Consider the following 22983-nt stretch of genomic DNA (forward strand, 5'->3'; position numbering starts at 1 on the left):
CATTCATGATTTTACACTAATAATTAACCAGTACTGTTTAATAAAAAGTGAGATTTCCCATACAGGATTTTTCACATGATTTGTGTGAATGTTCCCTTTCTCTTAGTGCTGAAGCTCTGACATGAATCAGGACTTTATGCAGTCAACAGTTTTGGCTATACAGTATATTTAATAGTCCAAATGATGTAATCCAAAAATGATACATATATTATGACATCAAAAGTTTGGGGTCAGTAAGATTAAAAAAAACTATAAATAAATAAATTGGTAAAACTTTACGATAAGGTTTCATTAGTTAACATTGGTTAACTATTTTAGTTAACAATAACTAAGAATGAACAATACAGCAATTCTACAGCATTTATTAATCTTGGTTAATGTTAATTTAAATTCCATTTACTAATACATTGTTAAAATCAAAAGTTGTATTTGTTAACGTTAGTTAATGCACTGTGAACTAACATGAACAAACAATGAATGTCTGTATTTTTATTAACTAACATTTACAAAGATTAATAAATACAGTAATAAATTGCTCAGTTAGTTCATGTTAGTTAATACATTAAGTAATGTTTACAAGTGAGGCCTTATTATAAAGTGTTACCAATAAATTACTACTTTCATTCAGAAAGGATTAAATTGATCAGAAGTGGCAGTTAAGACATTTATAGTGTTTCATTTATAAGATTTCTATTTCATTTTAATGCTGTACTTTTATATACATAAAACAGTTCTGAAATGTATCAGTTTCCACAAAATGCTAGGCAGCACAATTGTTTTCAACATTGATAATCATAAGAAATGCATTTGAGCACCAAATCAGTATATTAGTATAAATACATAGTATAAATATTACAATGATTTCTGAAGGAACACGTGACACTGAAGACTAGAGAAATGTTCGGCTTTGCCATCACAGGAATAAATTACATTTTAAAATGTATTAAACATATGATTAAATTGTATATAATAATATATCACAATATTTCTGTTTTTTAATCAAATAAATGTAGCCTTGGTGAGCATAGAATACTTACCATCAAAAAACATTAATACATCTTACCGACCCCAAACTTACAGTACTATATTTGGTAGCTCTGAGTATTCATTTTCAGGCTTGCTGTAATTCGATTTTTAACCAAATGTAGGCTTTTAGGCATTTAAGAGCATGGCCTAATTGTTCCTTTGTGCTTTTTAAGTCTGTCAAAGTCTCTGAGATCTGTAGAACCTTTCTAAATGAATGGTTAAGGCTTTCAAAGGTATGCACCATGTGGGACTAATAGCTGGCATTTGAAATGTGGACAAAAGGATGCATTTAGTCATTCTTACTGGCAGAAGGGTAGGCTGGTGTCGGGGTCAAGATGACATGTGCCTCCATTATAGCAGTAGCCATCACACAACTGGCAGCTGGAGGCGATTCGACCGCTGGTACAGCTGGCAGAGTGACAACAATTTGGATGAGCTAAAAATGTGATTGTTACATAGGTAATTTAAGTGGAAACTTACAGGCTAACCCAGGTGTGTCCAATCCTGCTCCTGGAGGGACACTGTCCTGCAGAGTTTACCTCCAATTAAACACACCTGAACAGCTAATCAAAGTCTTACTAGGCATGCTTGAAACTTCCAGGCAGGTGTGTTGAGGAAAGTTGGAGCTAAACTCTGCAGGACAGTGGCACTCCAGGACCAAGTTTGGACACCCCTGGGCTAACCTATAAATAAATGACATAAATTAGGCTTCGTATTATTATAAGCTACATGAATGTTCACCATCGGTGCTGAAAATGTATTATCCTGGATACAATTATATTTTGCAGAATGAGACGAATTAAAGGCACAACATAAATTCTGCACTTCATTTGCTTAAGAGGAATAAGAGCAATTACTTTGCCAATACCGTCATCAAACAGATCTGTAAAAAAGGACTGTTTTCAAACAGGTTTCAAATCTCCCTTTTGGTACGTCTACAAGAAATCTTGCCTAAAAAAACATACATACAATTTTATAGCAATATCAAAAAAACAGTCAACTAACTTGCAAGCCACATCTCCCGTATCTCCATCAATGATACATGGGGCTCCGTGGCAGCGCAGGCACTTGTCGACATCACACTTGATCCCTTCATAGCGAGCCGGGCACACGCATTCAACGTGTCCTGATCCGGACAGCGTACACGCCTTGGAATTGACACAGTGGTGATGACAGATATCTGTCATGGAAAAGAAACCGAAAAAACACAAGATATGTCCCTAATTAAGATAACAAGAGCACATTTCTTTCATATCATGTTCAAGTTTAATTAGAATTTTACAAAGCTTTAATGAGACTTAATTACCCGGATCAAATATCTACTGGTACTAAGATGAAAATGTGTCACCCCTTGGGTGCAGAGCACTAAAAATGCATTACGGGTGCACAGATTAAATTGTTTTGCAACAAATTATAATAACAAAGACTTTATAACAACAAATATTTTATCAGCAAAGCACAGAAACACCTCAAGGTTGTTACAGTAGCATTTAGAAAACCTCTTTGGGCACATATTGTTCAAATGCTGGCAAATGCCCTTTTGAGTCAGATACAATATTTGCTTTCATTGGGGTTTTTATGTTGCTGCTACCAGCTGTGGAGAGAAAATGTAACAATTGTTCCATTAACCACAATTTAGTGACTGGTCTTCTATGCTGAAAAGACAAAAACCCTCTCTGGATATCATATGATTTTCTCCACAGTTCTTTCTTTCAGTTTCACTTGGTATTTGAATGATTTAAACAAGCAATATGGATTATGATGATACTGAATTAAAAGGGCACAGCTGTGGATGTAATTAGCTGCCATGAGAATCACTGACCTATTGAATTAAAATGTAGTCACTGACCATTTCTGTTGGGTACAAGCAATCTCTCACAATACTTACGATACAGACAGCGGTCACCCGTGTACTCTGCCAAGCAGCGGCACACTGGCTGGTTTCCAGCGCTTATTTCACACGTGCCTCCATTCAGACAGTGATTATCACAGACCCGCCTCTCACAGTTTGGACCGGTGAAGCCTGTCATGCAGCGGCAAGTAGGTTTCCCTATGATTGGAGTAGACAGACGTGTCCACATTAAGAAGAAACGCCCATAAGGCATTTTATTTTTGTTTTGTCCTTTTCAGTTTTACTACCAAAACTTGCAGAGAATGTGAGTTGTTTGCTGAAGGCAATTTCAGCAGAGAGGTAATGAGAAAGGTATCTTTCTTGGCAATTTATAAATTTAAACTGTACTGGAGTCCACAAGAACCATACACTGAAGCTGTCTAAAAACAGTTTTAACAGCAACCAAATTAACTAAGCTATGCCACCAAAAGCTTTAGTGTAAAGGTGCCCAGAATTTAAAAAAACTATGTAAATTATTGAAGTCATATAATTACTGTGACATGTTCAGTTCACTTAGTGTTGTTGTGAGCACAACATAACACTTGTGGGAACGTGATAATATCTCGAGGCCACAGCTTCTTATGTTAGGGAACAACATCCTGTTTTTTTTGTGGCCACGAGTTTGTAGTGACTGAGCCAGATCAGATTATTTTATAGTGTTTTAATCTAAACTCTTTGAATGAATGTTTTATACTTTCTAATTTCTTGAATGATCATTTACATCACATTTCGATACCTACAGTATGCAGCATAATATTATTTAAGAACTTTTAATAGTTTCTCCCAATCAAATTACATACACAAAACAACACTTTCCATCCAAAAGTTTAAATTAACATTGGCTCACTGACCCCTGGAAGTGTGGCATCCTTATGGTTTAAAGATCACACTGATTTTGAGAAATTCTGACATGAAGATGATGCTGAGCTAAAAGTCCAGGTTTGTGCCAGGCTGCGGCCTTGTCAAAGATCCTCTGACTCAAACTGGTTCTCTCTCATTAAGACTTCAGGATAGATCAACTGGAGCCTCAACAAATTGCATTAGGACACTTTTATTCAAATGGGCGAGACATACAAGTATCAAACTTAGTCTCATCATTTGATACATTAATATTCCCCTACCCCTTTTTAAAGAAGGTTAGAACTAAGAAACTGATGGTTTGCTCAAAGCTGTTGATCTGTTGCACTTCAAACAATGTGATAACTTCTTGCTTTCCTGTATTCTGCTTCAGTTCTCTGTTAGATTAGTCTAAGTGTTTAGTCTAGTTAATAAAGTCTTGTTTGCCTCACATGTAAAGTTGTTTGTGGTTCATGCTCATGTATTGGAGTCCCTAATCATGCAGATTTTGTCTACATGCTCTGAGTAGTACTGTACAGTAAGAAAGTTATTTCCTATATCCCAGAAATGAAACGTTCTTACAACTAATAAACAATTAATACTGAGTGTTTGCTGGAGGTTAGCTGATTGTGGTATTAATTCTGCTACATCAAGTTAATCCTTACAGCTGATCTAAATATTTATAATTAATTATAACTAGTTATAATTAATTATTCATATTTTCTTTAAGTTTAATGCATAAGCAAACCCGTGTGACCACAGCAACCTGGGATTATCAGAAACAGAGATGATTAATAAAATAACATTTTATTTAGAATATTACATCATATTATATTGAACATGTTCCTTCCTGGTCACTGTATATAATACCATTTATTATATATATATATATACAGTGAGGAAAATAAGTATTTGAACACCCTGCTATTTTGCAAGTTCTCCCACTTAGAAATCATGGAGGGGTCTGAAATTGTCACCGTAGGTGCATGTCCACTGTGACAGACATAATCTAAAAAAAAAAAATCCAGAAATCACAATGTATGATTTTTTAAATATTTCTTTGTATGATACAGCTGCAAATAAGTATTTGAACACCTGAGAAAATCAATGTTAATATTTGGTACAGTAGCCTTTGTTTGCAATTACAGAGGTCAAACGTTTCCTGTAGTTTTTCACCAGGTTTGCACACACTGCAGGAGGGATTTTGGCCCACTCCACACAGATCTTCTCTAGATCAGTCAGGTTTCTGGGCTGTCGCTGAGAAACACGGAGTTTGAGCTCCCTCCAAAGATTCTCTATTGGGTTTAGGTCTGGAGACTGGCTAGGCCACGCCAGAACCTTGATATGCTTCTTACAGAGCCACTCCTTGGTTATCCTGGCTGTGTGCTTCGGGTCATTGTCATGTTGGAAGACCCAGCCTCGACCCATCTTCAATGCTCTAACTGAGGGAAGGAGGTTGTTCCCCAAAATCTCGCAATACATGGCCCCGGTCATCCTCTCCTTAATACAGTGCAGTCGCCCTGTCCCATGTGCAGAAAAACACCCCCAAAGCATGATGCTACCACCCCCATGCTTCACAGTAGGGATGGTGTTCTTGGGATGGTACTCATCATTCTTCTTCCTCCAAACACGTTTAGTGGAATTATGACCAAAAAGTTATATTTTGGTCTCATCTGACCACATGACTTTCTCCCATGACTCCTCTGGATCATCCAAATGGTCATTGGCAAACTTAAGACGGGCCTTGACATGTGCTGGTTTAAGCAGTGGAACCTTCCGTGCCATGCATGATTTCAAACCATGACGTCTTAGTGTATTACCAACAGTAACCTTGGAAACGGTGGTCCCAGCTCTTTTCAGGTCATTGACCAGCTCCTCCCATGTAGTTCTGGGCTGATTTCTCACCTTTCTTAGGATCATTGAGACCCCACGAGGTGAGATCTTGCATGGAGCCCCAGTCCGAGGGAGATTGACAGTCATGTTTAGCTTCTTCCATTTTCTAATGATTGCTCCAACAGTGGACCTTTTTTCACCAAGCTGCTTGGCAATTTCCCCGTAGCCCTTTCCAGCCTTGTGGAGGTGTACAATTTTGTCTCTAGTGTCTTTGGACAGCTCTTTGGTCTTGGCCATGTTAGTAGTTGGATTCTTACTGATTGTATGGGGTGGACAGGTGTCTTTATGCAGCTAACGACCTCAAACAGGTGCATCTAATTTAGGATAATAAATGGAGTGGAGGTGGACATTTTAAAGGCAGACTAACAGGTCTTTGAGGGTCAGAATTCTAGCTGATAGACAGGTGTTCAAATACTTATTTGCAGCTGTATCATACAAATAAATAGTTAAAAAATCATATATTGTGATTTCTGGATTTTTTTTTTTAGATTATGTCTCTCACAGTGGACATGCACCTACGATGACAATTTCAGACCCCTCCATGATTTCCAAGTGGGAGAACTTGCAAAATAGCAGGGTGTTCATATACTTATTTTCCTCACTGTATATATATATATATAATAAATTGTATTATATACAGTGACCAGGAAGGAACATGTTCAATATAATATGATGTAATATTCTAAATAAAATGTTATTTTATTAATCATCTCTGTTTCTGATAATCCCAGGTTGCTGTGGTCACACGGGTTTGCTTATGCATTAAACTTGTAGCATATATATATATATATATATATATATATATACAGTACAGTGCAAAAGTCAATATTAATACCCCCCCCCCCCACAAAAAATATGGTTTTAAGTCAGATATTTATATCTTTTGCTGTAGTGTGTCAGTAGGAAATATCAGTTTACATTTCCAAGCATTCTTTTTGCCATTAATTGTAATAATCCAGTGAGATTTGTGTATGCACAAGGAGTCTGACAACAGCCAATATGATCTGATTTCACCATCATCGAGTCCGTCTGTGATTACATGAAGAAACAGAAAAAAACTGAGACAGACTAAATCCAGAAGAACTGCGGGAACGTCTCCAACATGCTTGAAGAAACCTTCCTGCAAAGCTACCTGAAAAACTACGCGCAAGTGTACCTGGACAAAAGCCGTTTTAAATGCAAAGTGTCGTTGCACCAAATATTGATTTGAATTCGTTAATAGAAGTTAAATCATAAATAAATTCAATTTATGATTTTATTTTTGAAAGCATTCTCACTTTACAGCATTTTAACACAAGTGCCAGTACTTATCACAGTACTGTAGCTTTGCTGATAGGCTAAGGATATTAACATGCCTAAGACTTTTGCACAGTACTGTATATATATATATATATATATATATATATATATATATATATATAGTACTGTGCAAAAGTCTTAGGTGCAAAAGTCTTAGGCATGCTAATATCCTTAGCCTATCAGCAAAGCTACAGTACTGTGATAAGTACTGGCACTTGTGTTAAAATGCTGTAAAGTGAGAATGCTTTCAAAAATAAAATCATAAATTGAATTTATTTATGATTTAACTTGTTATGATATATATATATATATATATATATATATATATATATATATATATATATATATAAAATAATAACAATAATAATAATAATAATATTTAGGCCATTTCCCCCCCGATAAAACAACTCTTTCAAATGAAATGCAATACCGCACCTTTAGTGCAACCGGCAATATGAGCTGCAGGTTTGATGTCAGGTCCTGTATATATTTTTTTATCTATCCTGTGACAGGCTTAAAAAAATCTGTACTAAAATATACAAAAATAAACTGCATTGAGATCCTTTTGAAGGACACGCAGAGCGACAATTTTCATACATAGTACAAAGTGCATGTGTTCAAATGGTCAGACCTATTTCACTATAGGTCAGAAAGCTGAGGTGAGGTGAGCTTTTCTGTTTAGATTCAATAAATGGTGTTGAGTTTTAAGTTCACATGACCACAACAATTATACATTTGTATTTATAGTTCTGAGCGAAGCATTCGCTCAGTAACTATTCTTTTTAATAATAATAACTGCATCTTACTCGGCCATTAACAATCGCCAGAGAAAATTATGAAATGTGTCAAATTTCAGAGGATTCTGATGTTGAGAATAATTGCTTTCTTGCATGCTTCATCAGTCATTTGATTGATTATGATAGACGAAGCTGTAATATGACACTCTTGACTAATTTTAATTGAGGTGCAGACACAAACACTCATCTGATTTTGTCATCAGCAATCTTTTATACGTTTCTAAAATGCTCGGTTTTTTAAATGAATACTTTATTAAAACAGATCCATGGTAAATTACCATACAGACAACAGTCCAAAATGCTTCTTTGAATAAATTTAGATTCTGTTATTACTAGCACACACACTGCCACACATTTTTGGTCACATGTCTTTCCTTTAAAAATGTATTTAAAAAAACTCTTAATGAAACTGCTGCACAATAGCAGCATGTAGAGTGCATGTAATATGAATACAAGTAATGATTATAAGACCATTTAAATACTTCAAAACTCAAACTGAGGCAAATAATTCAGTCATGTATTCAAATTTACACAAAGCTAAGAGAGTTTCTTACCGAGAGGTGAGCCAGTGCACGTGCCTCCGTTTAAGCAGTAATCTGTACAGTGGTTGACTTCACAGCGTTCTCCAGAGAAACTGGGCCAGCAGTAACAGCGCCAGTCTCCTTTTTCATTGCTCAAGCAACGCCCTCCATTTTCACAGGCAGGTCGGCACAGCTCACCTTTACCATATTGAAATAAATTATACATACATATATATATATATATATAGACCCCCAAAATGACAGAAAAAACCCCCCCAAAAAAAACCCAAAAAACAAACAGCAGGCTTAGCAAAGAACGAATCAAAGTGAGCAGCCCTACAGTAAAGTGAGGCTTCAGACCTGAGACAATGGGGTCAATACAAGAGCCATTGACCAAGGTCTTCCCCTCTGGACAGGTGCAGCTGGCCCCGGATGGATTGAGCAAGCACATAAAATCGCAGGTCATTCGTAGACAGGGATTGGCCACTGAATACAAAAACGACAAAGCATACATTTAACTTGGAAGGTACAATAACATTTAGATAAATCAATGCTGAGCTTCAGTTTAAAATCATGATAATTATTTATTTACAAATAATTACCTGAAAAATTATTTGTTGTTTCATACATATTGCACTCAACCCTGTTACCACATCAATTTCTACCTATTAGACATTTTTTGACATTCCTACTACAAACCAACATTTTGTCTAAAAACTAAATTTAGGCAAGTTTTTTTTTACCCATTCTGGCTTTTGATGTTTATTTAAATTATTTTACTGCTAGGAAATTATATAAACCGCAAAAATAACTTTTTATCCAGAAATGTATACTAGAAATTTACACAAAATGTAATATTTACTTTAAAATTGAGATTGATTATCCACATATTCTAAAGGCTAAATGGTTCTTTCACTCACCATTTATTAAAAAAAAAAAAAAGTTAAGTCAAGTTCCAGGTCCTATTTTGTAACCTATTTGTGGAAAGTGCCGTACATTTTCAGCTTATTAATTTAATTTCTCAAAGCAGCTCATCGAACTGGTGCCTCAAAAGCTGCAGATTTGAAAGCCGTTACTCAGAGATGCCGACAGTATAAGGGGACATCTGTATCAGTCTTTATTGTTTTGCTGAGGACATCAAACCTATACTTTTAGCTTTTGCTGCCAGTGCACAAGTCTCTCCAGCAGGCTAGATCTCTGACTTTAATGAGTCAGTGGGGACTGGCTTTGCTGCCCCCAACTACAAACCCACCAGAACAGAAAGATCTTTTTTAGGTTGTGAGGCCATTAACACAACCTGATAACAAAAAGCAACCAAGACCGACAGCAGAGGAGGCCCTCTTCTGAGAAGATAGCATATTAGAATGCTGTCACAAACGCAATGCATAGGGGAGGCAAATTAAATGGGTGTTACATTACATTAGTGAGCTGTACTCATTTTTGTAGAGTGTCTCAATGAGGTGCACAGAACAATAATGAAGAAACCATGTGATCGCCTCAGGTAAAAAAAACAAAACAAAAACATGCATTTCTTTGTTCCAAGAAATAATAGTTGGAAATACAACAACTCTGGCGACTTAGTCAATTGAACTTGGATTACTACTTTAACGTTAGGCATAAGAACAGAACACTATAACAGTCTCAAAATACTGTGCATGCAATTGATAAAGAATATCACTCTGACCTTCAAAACTACAAAATAATTTTCTTTCAAAAACCTGGTAGGAGCGGCAAGTCTGAATCTATAAAATAATCTCTTAGGATCCATAAAATAACTCTTAAAAAATAACAATTTCATCATTTTCCAAGGTAAAAATGGAATATGAGAAACTAAAGAGAAAACATTTAGAGAAAATGTGGTCTCTTACCATCCTGCTGCTTGAAACGATGAGAGATCAGGACATTTGTTGTTTTTTCAATACCCAGATCGAGAGGTTCAATGTTTTTTTTCCCATATTTGTGTATTCTGAAAACTTCATTTTTCAGTCCTGTTCCATAAATGTAATCCTCAAAAATATCTATTCTGTACGGATGTGATATTCCTGTACAAGCATGAAGTGAAGCAATAACATTAGACAAAACTGAATCTTCTAAAAACCATTTCAATGGTTAATGATTTCAGGCAGCAAAATACTATCAGATTCCCTTTCAACTGTTCTTCTCACCTTGCTTGCTATCGATTACCACCAATGGGTCTGAGCCATCGAAACGGACACTACCAATAACAGAGAGCTCGGCATCGGCCCAGTACACACGCTGGCTGAAGTAATCAATCGCCAACCCTACAGATGAATGACGGAAAGAGTTATTTTCAGAGCTTGGTACAGAATGTTAAGAAACTTTACATACTTAAACATGTACACATATTACACAAAAGCAAAAGCTCACAAGAAAACAATCCAGTAAATGAGAACAGGTTATTATTGACCATAACTGTAACATGTTTACCGAAATAAATAAATAAATAACAACATGCAAGAAGAGTTTCATTCATTTAGGTCATGTGAGACTGTAGAAGGACGAAGGCTGTTTAGGTCAATAAGGTGCTAAATTGAACTTTTTATGTATTTAAATAACCTTTAAGAAACCCTTGCTTCAATGTGGACATATTCAGCACAAAAGCTTCAGATATGTGTCCTTTTTCTCTTCCTGAAATAAACTCAGCAAAAGTTTGTCCCATATTTCTCTGAGTTTGCATTGCTTGACTCATTACATTTCCTCTCTTGATTAAAGACTCGGATGTTGCAGTTTTGTTCCTTTTCTAGAGATGATGGATTCCTAAAGCTGCACTGGAGGCGTAATATTGGCCCCTGTAAAGGAGGCCATGGTTAAATGTAGCGGTACTTAGTGTTTCCCTGAGGAACACGCCTGCAGGTTTACCTAAAGGCATTGCATCTGAAACATTCCCTCAAACTCGGAAATGAGGAAAGTGCTGTGATGTACTGAAAAAGGATGCAAGACCAACAAGCTTCCACACAAACGCATTCAGACCTTGACCACGTCCCTTTAGAAAGAACCAAAACAACAACCTCTCATTTATCACACTCACAGAAAAACAGTTGAGGACTCAAAGCAAAAACAGAAAGCAGAAATACAAAAACATACCTGTGGGTCTCCGAAGATTCTTGTCCAAAAGTACTCTACGCATGGAGCCATCCATCGCACTCTCCTCTATGTGTGAGTGGTCACCTATTACTGACCAATACATCATCCTGAAATAGGTAAAATATTTACTTTATAAATATTTACAAAATATAATATTAGTATATTATACCAAGTATTCCAGTTTATATACAGCGGGATTCAGAATTCAGTGTAATAAATTTGCTTATTTGATAAGTGACCTAGAAGTAATTCAGAATCCTAAATATTTTTAAATAATAACATTTCTATGGAAGCTTGTTTCTGCCACAGAATAAAATGTTTTAAAAGATAATTGCGACTTTTTCCCTCAGAATTGCATGTTTATATCTCACAATTCTGACTTTATAACACACAATTGGGAGAAAAAAAAAGTCAGAATTGCAAGTTTATTTCTCGGAATTGTGAGTTTATATCTAGCAATTGTGAGTTCATATCTCGCAATTCTGAGTTTATATCTCACAATTACGTGTTATAAAGTCAGAATTGCGAGATATAAACAAGCAGTTCTGAGAGAAAAAAAAAAAAGTCAGTTTATTTCCCACAAATGCGAGTTTATATCTCACAACTCTGTCTTTATATCACGCAATTGTGAGAAAAAAAGTCAGAATTGTGAGATAAAGAGTCGCAATTACCTTTTGTCTTTTTATTCTCTGGCGGAAACAAGCTTCCATACATTTTCAACTGATTTAAATTCTAAAACTTTATTTTCAATGTGCCAATAAACTTTTGACACCCACTGTATATATTTAAAAAACAAATAAACTGCAGAAAATGGAGCCTAAATAGTATAGAAACATGCTCCTACCCTTTGACTGGATTGACAGTAATGGCATAAGGCTCTCCTGCAATGTCAGTTATCAGACGGGTGCAGTTGGGTCCCTTGAGCTGCCCCACATTAATAGAGTATCTAAGCTTGGTCCAGTGAGCTGTGTAATAACTGAACCAGTGCATCCTAGAGTGGTCTGTCCAGTAGATATTACCAGTCACCCAGTCAGCTGACACATCTCTGGGTCTGCGGAAGTCTGGGCACTGCAAAAGTCACCCAGATAACAAGGTGATTCCCATGTGGGCCAAGACATCACAGAATATTTAAGATTATGCGTACGATAAGGTATTTTTAGGAAAAAGCTATTCATAAATAAACATGGAGAAAATTTCAGAAACTGATTTTGATATTGGGATAGGGCAAAGTAGGCATACTAGGTTTGGACTCAAAATAAGATTTTGTTTTAATAATTTATATAAACAAACTAACTAATCACAGGGAAGATCAAAATATAATATCCTGCTTGCCTGAAATCTCTATATTTATTATAAAATAGTGGTAAAATGCATCAATTATGGGGTAGTATTTTCAATGAACAGTACATATACCAACATAGAAGCAGATAAAATGTTTGCTGTATATCATTATATTAAGAAGATGCGATGTGGAATTACTGTATTAATTAGAAGAAGAAAAATAAATGAATAACTAGAAGGAAACATCCAGAATTTTCCTGAGAAAATATGACGTACGCTGCACACAAGACTCATGATACTTACTATGATGCCAACATTTGTTTTAGTTTGACTCCTGTTTAGGATATCTTTGTAAAAAAGTCCACCGGGATTAAACTGAGTAGCCCAGATAAACTTTTGTTGGTGATACAGAGCATCCATCCCAATGATGCGGGCATTTTCCTCGATGCGAGCATGTACTTTGTGTCCATGGCTCTGGTTAAATGGATACACAAAACTTCGGATTTCAGTGTCATTAGCTATGTAGAGCACTCGATCTTCTGGTCCTGCCCGTTGAGTTATTAATATGCAAAAAAAATGAAAAGTGGCTAAATTCCATTTTGGGTTTAAGACAACAGTTTGACAATTACAGATGCAGATACATCATTCTAACACAGCAATATGCATTTTAATCAATCAATAATCAGTAATTCAAGCACAATACTTTACAGGAAAAAGACAATATATAGTTATATGTATGACAACATATAGTATAAATCTACCACAGAAATAATACTTATGCTTTGAATGGTTTACAATGTATATCTAGGCCCGGTGTAGTGAGCTAATGTATGAAAAGATCTAATAAGTGATTCAAAATCTAAATAAAATGTCACAGTGCAGCCAAAGGTCAAGTCAATAGAAAATATAGATCCTTACCTTTTGCTATGCAGCTACCATTCATATCCTTATAATTTTTGTCACATGTACATTTGTATGATCCTTTTGTGTTTGTGCAATAGTGAGAGCAAGTGCCAAAGTTAAGGCACTCATTGATTTCTGCAACAAAAAAAAAGAGGGAAGGACAAAAGTCTGTTACTGAGGAACAGCACTCTCTGGAAAATCTTTTTTTGGCTGTGCAAACTGTGTGACGTTCACCATAAGGATTTTTTTTTCACAAGCTGAGTGCTTGGAAATAAAACGTCAGATGTGGTCTGCTCACTGAATCTCATTGATTCCCAGCAAAAACACTATATGTGAGTGCACAATCCTTTTACTGGAAATGTTCTTTTAAATGCAAAACATTTTCAGTAGGTTAAGCATTTTCAGGAGCTTAAGCTTAACTTTGGCCTCTGGTTAAGTTTTACCACACAGAGAGGAAAACCCTGATCCTTTAAAATTTTTTGATCCTTGAAAAAAATCTTGCTTGATAAAAAGAACAAGCATTTTGAATCTCAAAAAAATGTGGGAAAACCTCTAAATGATAAAGTGATTGACAGGACAGGATTCAAAGCAAAACCATTTAAATCAAAAATACTTTAAATCTGAATTTAATCAATTCATTAAAAGAAATCCTCAGTCTAATTAATTACATAGACTGTTACCAATAAATTTACTCATCTCATATGTTCTGTGATAAAGCGCATAAGTAGGTCTAACACAAAATATTAGGAAATATATCACGCTGATATATCAGATATATCAAAAATAGAGGAATTAATTACTGGGATTTTCCAACTTTATTTACTGGGGCATATTAAACCCATTCACTTCTGACTCTGGTTTAGCTAATGCTAAGAACAGAATTGCTCAAACAAACAGATTACAATTCTGTTGGGTGCCGCTGGTGTCACAGAAATTGCACACTTTACATTGAAAGTCTAAATCCCCCTCAGATAAAGCAGTGAATCATTTTTCTGAACGTTAACAGAATCAGGGAAAATAGTCTGACAGTACCTTCACACTTTCTGCTTCTGAGATTTCTCTGAAAGCCAGGTTTGCAGTGGCAAATTGCATTTGTGTTTGTATGATTGCACACTGCATCCTCCCCACATGGATTCATCCTCTTTCCACATATGTCTCCATTTGAAGCTGGAATAAAAGAGAAAGAGAGCTTTGAAGTGATATACTTTATACTTGCAAACCACTGTCCCAGTGCATGATGGGATATGTGTTGTTGTTGTTGTGTGTGTGTGTGTTTTGATGCTTGGTCATTGGCGACAAATAAAATAAGTATAAGAAAAAAACTCATCTGGAAGATAAGCCTGAATGATTTTCATATGACAATTCCAGATGCACAGCACGTGTCCATGTAATCCACCAAGACTGCCTTAAATCTGACAATATTGCTTGTTTTCCGACGGATGTATCTGAGAGATTTGGTAAACACGTACAAGCCTTGCAGTCCTGTTCATCTGATCCGCCATCTCCACAGTCATCAAACAGGTCGCACTGTAGCTGTGCGGGTATACATTTACGATTACTACAGGTAAACTCAGCCTTCCCGCACGGCTTGGGCCTAGTTGACACAGTCTCTGGTTTGGGCCCCATAGGAAAAAAGGAAAAAAAACATCCATTCAATCCAAACTTCAGCTGACACATCTTATTCAGCACCACCCGAGTCTTCCATCAAATTTACTAAGATCATTTGAATGATAAATGAGCACAACTGTCTGTATTCGAAAGACCTCAGGAACTGCTAGCAAAACAATGACACCACTAAATTCTAGACTAGGCCTTTTTTTGTCAATTAAATAAAATGTATGGCACAAAAGATGGATTTCTCATTGTGCTGTTGAGGATAAAGGCATCATTATTGTGAATGAGCCTACCACATTCATCTTCATCTGAGTTGTCCCCACAGTTATCCACATTGTTACAGATTTGATCAAGCCGTAGACACACTCTGTCATTTCTGCAGCGATATGGCCTTGCTGGAGGACAAGGTAGTTTGGCTATAGAAATAAGAACAAAATGTTACAGTATGTGCCATTTTTTCTGCATTGTAAAGCTATATGATTCCTAAAATGTTTTTTATACTAGTGTTTTATAAATTACTCATTTGTTGGAACCTGGAATCAGTGATATAGTTTTGCTCACGTGGTGTATTTAATTGGTAATGCAGTCAGTGACTCCTACATACAGAGTTTAACATCAGAAAACTCAAACAAAAGTTCAGGAGGTGAAAAGTGCTGCCGTAGGTCATGCAATTCCACTGGGAGAGTTGAATATCCTACCGCACATTTCGGAGTCTTCATCAGAGTTGTCTCCGCAGTCATCCTCACCATCGCACACCCACACATGCAGCTTACACAGGGTGTTGTTGCAGATGAACTCATCGGGGCGACAGAAGAAAGCATCTGAATAAACAACATTCAACTGGTTTTTAAACTGTAACGCATGGATATTTTTGCAGTAAAAAGGGTTATGACAACCTGAACAAGCACACACATAAACAATTTGATCATGTCCAAAACAATTTAATTATGAAAACGGTCTTTAATTCGCTAATATTTGTATTGTAAACAGTGTAACACTTTAGTTTGGGGACCAATTCTCACTATTAACTAGTTGCTTATTAGCTTGCATATAACTAGCATATTGGCTGTTTATTAGTAGTTACAAAGCACATATTATTGCCTTATTCTGCATGACCATATTCTACATCCCTTAATCCTACTCAATACCTAACCTTAACCAACAACTACCTTACTAACTATTATTATTAAGCAGTAAATTAGGAGTTTATTGAGGCAAAAGTCGTAGTAAATAGTGAATGTGTGTTCCCCAAACTAAAGTTTGACCATAAATATGGACGTCTTCATACCATGACCACAGTTTTCCTCATCGCTGTGGTCCACGCAATCAAACACTTCATCGCAGCGCCATCGTTTGGGGATGCAGTGAGCATGGTTTTTGCACAGAAACTCATCTTCTCTGCACTCCTTGACACAGTCCATCTGGTGTGAGCAGAACAACGAAAGCATAAAATACTCACTTTCAAGAGAAAGAGTTTGCTGTACTTGTGAAAGTGCAGAAAGTCTCTGTTTCCATGGAGTCGAACATGAGTCTAATATACTAGACGTTCAAAACAATTTATGTTTCCAATATGGTGCATATGTTTTTCTCAGTTAATTAAAACAATATGCCATTATTATGTTAATTGCTTGTTTGACGCACAAATCATAAATATGAGCTTCTGAACTAATATATATAGTACTAGTGTTCTATATATCTTTGATGCACCTTTGATTACTAATGCATCTGATTAAACTAATTAATAATTAATTAATAGTTTCACTGTGGAGTGCGACATCAATTACATTGTAAACTGTTTCATCTGTTCTACTCTGACGAAAAATCCAGCTGAAATCAGCTTTAAGGCTAGGATACGCTAAACGACTTTTAAATTCTGAACAGATTTGAAAAAACTAGGCATCATACACTTGCCGACTTTGTAAATAGTTACAGAGAAAAAGCTGGCCATCAGAAACTAAACGACTGAGAATCACACAATACCAGACTTTCAAGTCATTATACGAACACAACAAACTCGCACTTAAACACGAGCCTTGCTGCTAGGAGACACGAGACAAATGAAAACAATATGTGTTCTAAAATTGGCTCAAAATATCAAAATGTTTGATATCCTCCGATGGGAAGGAATCAAACTTTGAAGCTAGAAAATCGGAGTCTGTGACCATTATACACTACACAATTTTCTGTGAAATCTGTCAACTCAAATCTGCATAGCTCTGACTTTGGCAACTTGTCCAGACTGTAAATCTGGGCAAAAGTAGTGTAGCGTATTACAGCCTTTAGTCGTAGTCGTTTTTATGGTTTATTTATAAAGCTGTTCCTGAGCAGTACAAAGGTTTGCTTGTGCACAGTTATTTTACAGAGGACAGCTTCCTGAACCTGGGAGAGTACAATGCAGGCTATATACAAAGACTATTTTCCACTGTAAAACGTTCTGCTCAAGTCGTGCATGCAAAGTTGGTTCCGATCGAACGGCTTGATATCCACATTTTCAGAATCCGACTGGGGCTTGAACTCACATTATATGGTAAGGGATACACTTGATGTGTTTGGCCTATCACAATGCACTGGGTCAGCTGGCCAATCAGAGCAATCTGAGCCTTTTGGAAGGAGTGGCTTTGTAGAAATCAGTGCATTTCAGACAGACTGGGAATATGTGAAAGTTTTTTTTTTTTTTTTTTACATTAAAGCATGTTTACCCATTTTAGTACACCCAATAATACAAAATAACACATGATCCCTTTAATACATGTTGCTGGTTTTATTGTGCACAATTCATCAGTGCATGCTATGCCAAAAACAAAGAATCTTTGTCATAATCCTTCAGAGAAATTTAATAACTTGCCTTGCTTCTGAATGTACTTTCCTATTTAGCTGAATCCCTCTTGTTTTTCAACTGTGATTCACTCAGAGATTAAGAAAGTCGAATGGATTTTAAACGTTTTTTCATGTTGATTTTCAGCTTGAACTGAACTTGAACCAGCTCGTCCACTTTAACCTGTTGTGATCTGTTTTTTCCCCTAGAGAGGTTTTATAGGGGATAGTAGTATCTTCCTCAAATGTGTTTCCAAAATATATACTTGTACATCTCTTTGTTTTTGTTTCACTACTGCACTTGTGCAGTTTCTGAGAGCGGAGCACTTTATGTAAGGTGAGAGGGTCTTGCTAGAGGACTGACCTCATCAGAACTGTCCAGACAGTTGTCATGTCCATCACACCTCAGGCTGGCAGACACACAACCTCCACTGGCGCACACATACTCATTTAGAGAGCAGGAGGGAAGCACTGCAAAACAGATGATGGGTAAAAAAAAAAACACTCCGACACAGCTACATTCAACTGACGTGCACAGGAAGAGTGGGCTAATATGTGACAGTGGGTAAACTGTAAACTGACCCACTTAATCTAAAGTTTTTGTCATGTGACCATATAGAGTTGTTTTTATGTTGTTGATGCCAAAATCAGTTACATGGCTTTAGTGAGCTTTACCTCAAAGATAGAAATACTATTATAAAATGTTGAAAATATTTTTACTTAAGTCAGATATTCTGATTAATGTGCAGAAAAATCAGATTTTGGAACTGGAATGGGACACTTCACAGTTAAATTCAATTCAAGCACTTTCAAAGGAGATTTATAGAAAATATGCACATAATAAAATAATGAGGCTTCTAAATAAGTTCTTAGGTTAAATTAAAATTTAACCAAGGAATAAACACACTAGAGAGCTGACTAAGTCACTTTATTATGTTTATTACACACAAACTTTTGAAAGACAAAAGTAAGCAACAGCATTTGAACTTATCAGACAATGTAATCATAAAACATTTAAATCTGAAATGTTTAATGTTCTCAATGTTTACATACAACCAACCCATGCCAGGTTAATGTGCAGAGACCGCTATAAGCAAATACGTTGTAGGTTTATTCAGACGAAAAGCAGAAGTACATGTATGGCTTTGTACAGCTATGACAATATTGCTCTGTCTGTTTGAGCATCTCAAGCATGGGTTCAACCAATGGTGTGAGTTTGGGGAGTGACTATGTGTTTGACAGGGGAAATATTTAGGGAAATAATTGTGTTTGCAACTGTTTGGTGATGCTAGTAGTGATGATAAACCTCAGCTTTAAAGACCACAAGATGTGATAAAGTTACCTGTTCCTAGGCAATTTCTCTCGTCTTCCCCCGTCTTACAGTCTTCCTGGCCATCGCACAACCATTTACGTGAGATGCAGAGATTGTTGTGGCACTGAAACTGATCCTCTGCACAATGAGTCTCGCAATCCTTCTGAAAAAGCACAAAGCAAGGATGAATTCAGTCCGGTGTCATTTCATACCTTCAGTGTATCTTTTTTTTTTTTTTCAACTGTTTATTGATAATTATAGGGAGAGAGTCAGGACAGGATTTAAAGTTTTGAAAGTCAAATGTAAAAAATATCCACTCTCTTCATCACTTGCTGATAAAGCCATAAGATTATGAGGACTAATGGTGTATGACAACCGAGATTAAACAGCTTTGAAATAAAAGGCTAGAAGGGAATGTTTGGGAATATAAGTCAACTGCTGTGCTGACCTCGAATGACATCTAGCATTCACTGACCTCATCTGAATTATCAGCACAGTCATAGTCACCATCGCAACGGAAGCGTGCTGAGATACAGTCCCCACTGGCGCAGGCAAAATCCTTATGATTACAGGTCACCGGCTCTGCAGAGATAAAAGCACAATAAGACAGCTATAGATGCACAGCTACCCTGACCATGCCCTCACTGAAAAAACTGAAGTAAACCTTAGCAGAGAGGCAGCAAGAGCAAATCAAAACTGCCAAAGTGGCCTTGCACTTGGACATGAATTGGCATTGTACCATCTGTTTTCAAGGTTCTTGCAAGTTTGCCAAGAACTTAAAAGGAGCTATTTGCAGACTAATCAGCAATTAGTACGTATAAAAGGGCTGTTCTCACAGTTCACAGGCTGTAATGGCTAGAAAAACATGTTGGGTGGTTAGAAAAACCTGTTAATATAAACTGTTTGAAATAGGTTGTTGATTTAACTAAAAGTATAAAAAAAGGGCCATTAAAACGAAGGCATCTTGGACATTATACATGCTCATTATTTATTCAAACTCACGTTGTTTTAACCACATATGCATATGTATTTTTTAATAGTTATTTTAAAGTAAGATTTTTTTTTTTATTCTAATTAAAATAATTTTGGTAACACTTTCCTTGAAGCATTTATGTATAATGCAATATAAAGGTATTCATTTAATTTAATTTCATTCAATTTACATAATGCATTATTTTTTCACATTTACATAATTGTAATCAAAGTTTAAATACATTATAATATTGGCAGATTCCATGTTACATTTTAAAATGGGTAGTTTTTCATGTTATAACTCTTATCTATTCATTGAACACACCTTTAATGCATTAAGCATTAAAGGTGTGTTCAATGAATAGATAAGAGTTATAATACATTATAATTCTTATCTATTCATTGAACACACCTTTAATGCATTAAAACTGATTACAGTTATTCATGAGACCGTACAGTGCATTATAATGTGCATTACAAGGGATAATACTTTTATAATTGTTTTATATACACTCACCTAAAGGATTTTTAGGAACACCATACTAATACTGTGTTTAACCCCCTTTCGCCTTCAGAACTGCCTTAATTCTACGTGGCATTGATTCAACAAGGTGCTGAAAGCATTCTTTAGAAATGTTGGCCCATATTGATAGGATAGCATCTTGCAGTTGATGGAGATTTGTGGGATGCACATCCAGGGCACGAAGCTCCCGTTCCACCACATCCCAAAGATGCTCTATTGGGTTGAGATCTGGTGACTGTGGGGGCCATTTTAGTACAGTGAACTCATTGTCATGTTCAAGAAACCAATTTGAAATTATTCGAGCTTTGTGACATGGTGCATTATCCTGCTGGAAGTAGCCATCAGAGGATGGGTACATGGTGGTCATAAAGGGATGGACATGGTCAGAAACAATGCTCAGATAGGCCGTGGCATTTAAACGATGCCCAAATGGCACTAAGGGGCCTAAAGTGTGCCAAGAAAACATCCCCCACACCACTACACCACCACCACCAGCCTGCACAGTGGTAACAAGGCATGATGGATCCATGTTCTCATTCTGTTTACGCCAAATTCTGACTCTACCATCTGAATGTCTCAACAGAAATCGAGACTCGTCTGACCAGGCAACATTTTTCCAGTCTTCAACTGTCCAATTTTGGTGAGCTCGTGCAAATTGTAGCCTCTTTTTCCTATTTGTAGTGGAGATGAGTGGTACCCGGTGGGGTCTTCTGCTGTTGTAGCCCATCCGCCTCAAGGTTGTGCATGTTGTGGCTTCACAAATGCTTTGCTGCATACCTCGGTTGTAACGAGTGGTTATTTCAGTCAAAGTTGCTCTTCTATCAGCTTGAATGAGTCGGCCCATTCTCCTCTGACCTCTAGCATCAACAAGGCATTTTCGCCCACAGGACTGCCGCATACTGGATGTTTTTCCCTTTTCACACCATTCTTTGTAAACCCTAGAAATGGTTGTGCGTGAAAATCCCAGTAACTGACCAGATTGTGAAATACTCAGACCGGCCCGTCTGGCACCAACAACCATGCCACGCTCAAAATTGCTTAAATCACCTTTCTTTCCCATTCTGACATTCAGTTCGGAGTTCAGGAGATTGTCTTGACCAGGACCACACCCCTAAATGCATTGAAGCAACTGCCATGTGATTGGTTGATTAGATAATTGCATTAATGAGAAATTGAACAGGTGTTCCTAATAATCCTTTAGGTGAGTGTATATAGGCTTTAAGTAAAAAAAAAAAAAAAAAAAAAAAAAAAGTATTCTCCAGATAGCATTCAAACAATTTGGTTTAGCAAAATTTGACGATAAACAAAGCCATTTCATTTTGGAAGCAAAAAAAAAAAAAAAACCCATCTCATCCACGCAAGAGTTTCTTGTTGCCATGGGCTGTCAAGCTGCATGTTTTTTGTCCTTTGTTATAAAATTTGACAGCCAATGATTACTATAAACAGTCATTGTATGGAAAGAACATATGGGTTTGAAACATAAGTAAAAAATGACATGGCATAAAACACACTTAAATAGTTGATCTTTCTTTGTGGCAATATGAGCAAGATCAGAACCGAACAGACAAATGGTAAACAAACGGACAGAAAGCAGGAAATCTTCAAGTAGTCTGTGAAACTGGCCTCTGAAGATTCCAGACAATGTTTCTTGACAGTTAAAACAATTTAGTACAAACACGAGTGTGGAAAAAGCTTTACTGTGCTCAGAGAGATGAGAGCGACTCACTGCAATGCTCCTCATCGGAGTTGTCTCCACAGTCATTCTGGCTGTCACATCTCCAGTGGTCCGGGATGCAGTTGTTATTCTCACAGCGAAATTCATGAGGTCCGCAGGTCTTTTCATCTTTTTCATCAGACACAAACAAACACACAGATGAAAATGGCTTCAAAAGTGCATGAATATTAATGCATTGCTACTGCATTTCGACACGTAATCATCATTTCCTCAGGGTTCCTGGGCCCGGATCTGACACTAAGTTCAAAACATGCCCACACTCAAGAGGCTAACACACCATAAGATGAGATACCTGACTGTGGTGCCGATATCTTCTATCCTCAATAACCTGAACACTTGACACGTAACATCAAACACTTTGTCACCTCTGCACAATCTGCGATGAACATTTCTGAAGGAGCTCATTCCACCTTTTTCCAGAGTACGTGTAGTGTTTATGTTATATAAACTAAGAACTTTC

The 22983-nt window shown here is 36.6% G+C and overlaps 1 protein-coding gene across 5 annotated transcripts in view; it reads right to left on the reverse strand.

The window, feature by feature from the left end:
* lrp1bb (low density lipoprotein receptor-related protein 1Bb) overlaps positions 1-22983 on the reverse strand; it is a 327007-nt gene that overhangs the window by 10398 nt on the left and 293626 nt on the right. For 4 of the 5 annotated variants that reach the window (XM_079882312.1, XM_079882311.1, XM_079882310.1 and 1 more), the window contains exons 67-86: positions 22515-22631; positions 19769-19875; positions 19324-19456; positions 18346-18452; positions 16456-16588; positions 15866-15988; positions 15461-15583; positions 15023-15163; positions 14586-14720; positions 13569-13688; positions 12954-13195; positions 12214-12437; positions 11370-11476; positions 10430-10546; positions 10133-10306; positions 8625-8750; positions 8298-8462; positions 2915-3076; positions 2032-2206; positions 1330-1434 (exon numbers count right to left, since the gene is read on the reverse strand). In XM_079882312.1, the coding sequence (XP_079738438.1) occupies positions 1330-1434; positions 2032-2206; positions 2915-3076; positions 8298-8462; positions 8625-8750; positions 10133-10306; positions 10430-10546; positions 11370-11476; positions 12214-12437; positions 12954-13195; positions 13569-13688; positions 14586-14720; positions 15023-15163; positions 15461-15583; positions 15866-15988; positions 16456-16588; positions 18346-18452; positions 19324-19456; positions 19769-19875; positions 22515-22631 (2836 nt within the window). The remainder of the gene's footprint in view (positions 1-1329; positions 1435-2031; positions 2207-2914; positions 3077-8297; positions 8463-8624; positions 8751-10132; positions 10307-10429; positions 10547-11369; positions 11477-12213; positions 12438-12953; positions 13196-13568; positions 13689-14585; positions 14721-15022; positions 15164-15460; positions 15584-15865; positions 15989-16455; positions 16589-18345; positions 18453-19323; positions 19457-19768; positions 19876-22514; positions 22632-22983) is intronic. The other variant, XR_013822391.1, reaches the window with a different exon arrangement.

This window comes from Squalius cephalus (assembly GCF_949319135.1).
Source record: "Squalius cephalus genome assembly, chromosome: 9".
NCBI classification, from domain to species: domain Eukaryota; kingdom Metazoa; phylum Chordata; class Actinopteri; order Cypriniformes; family Leuciscidae; genus Squalius; species Squalius cephalus.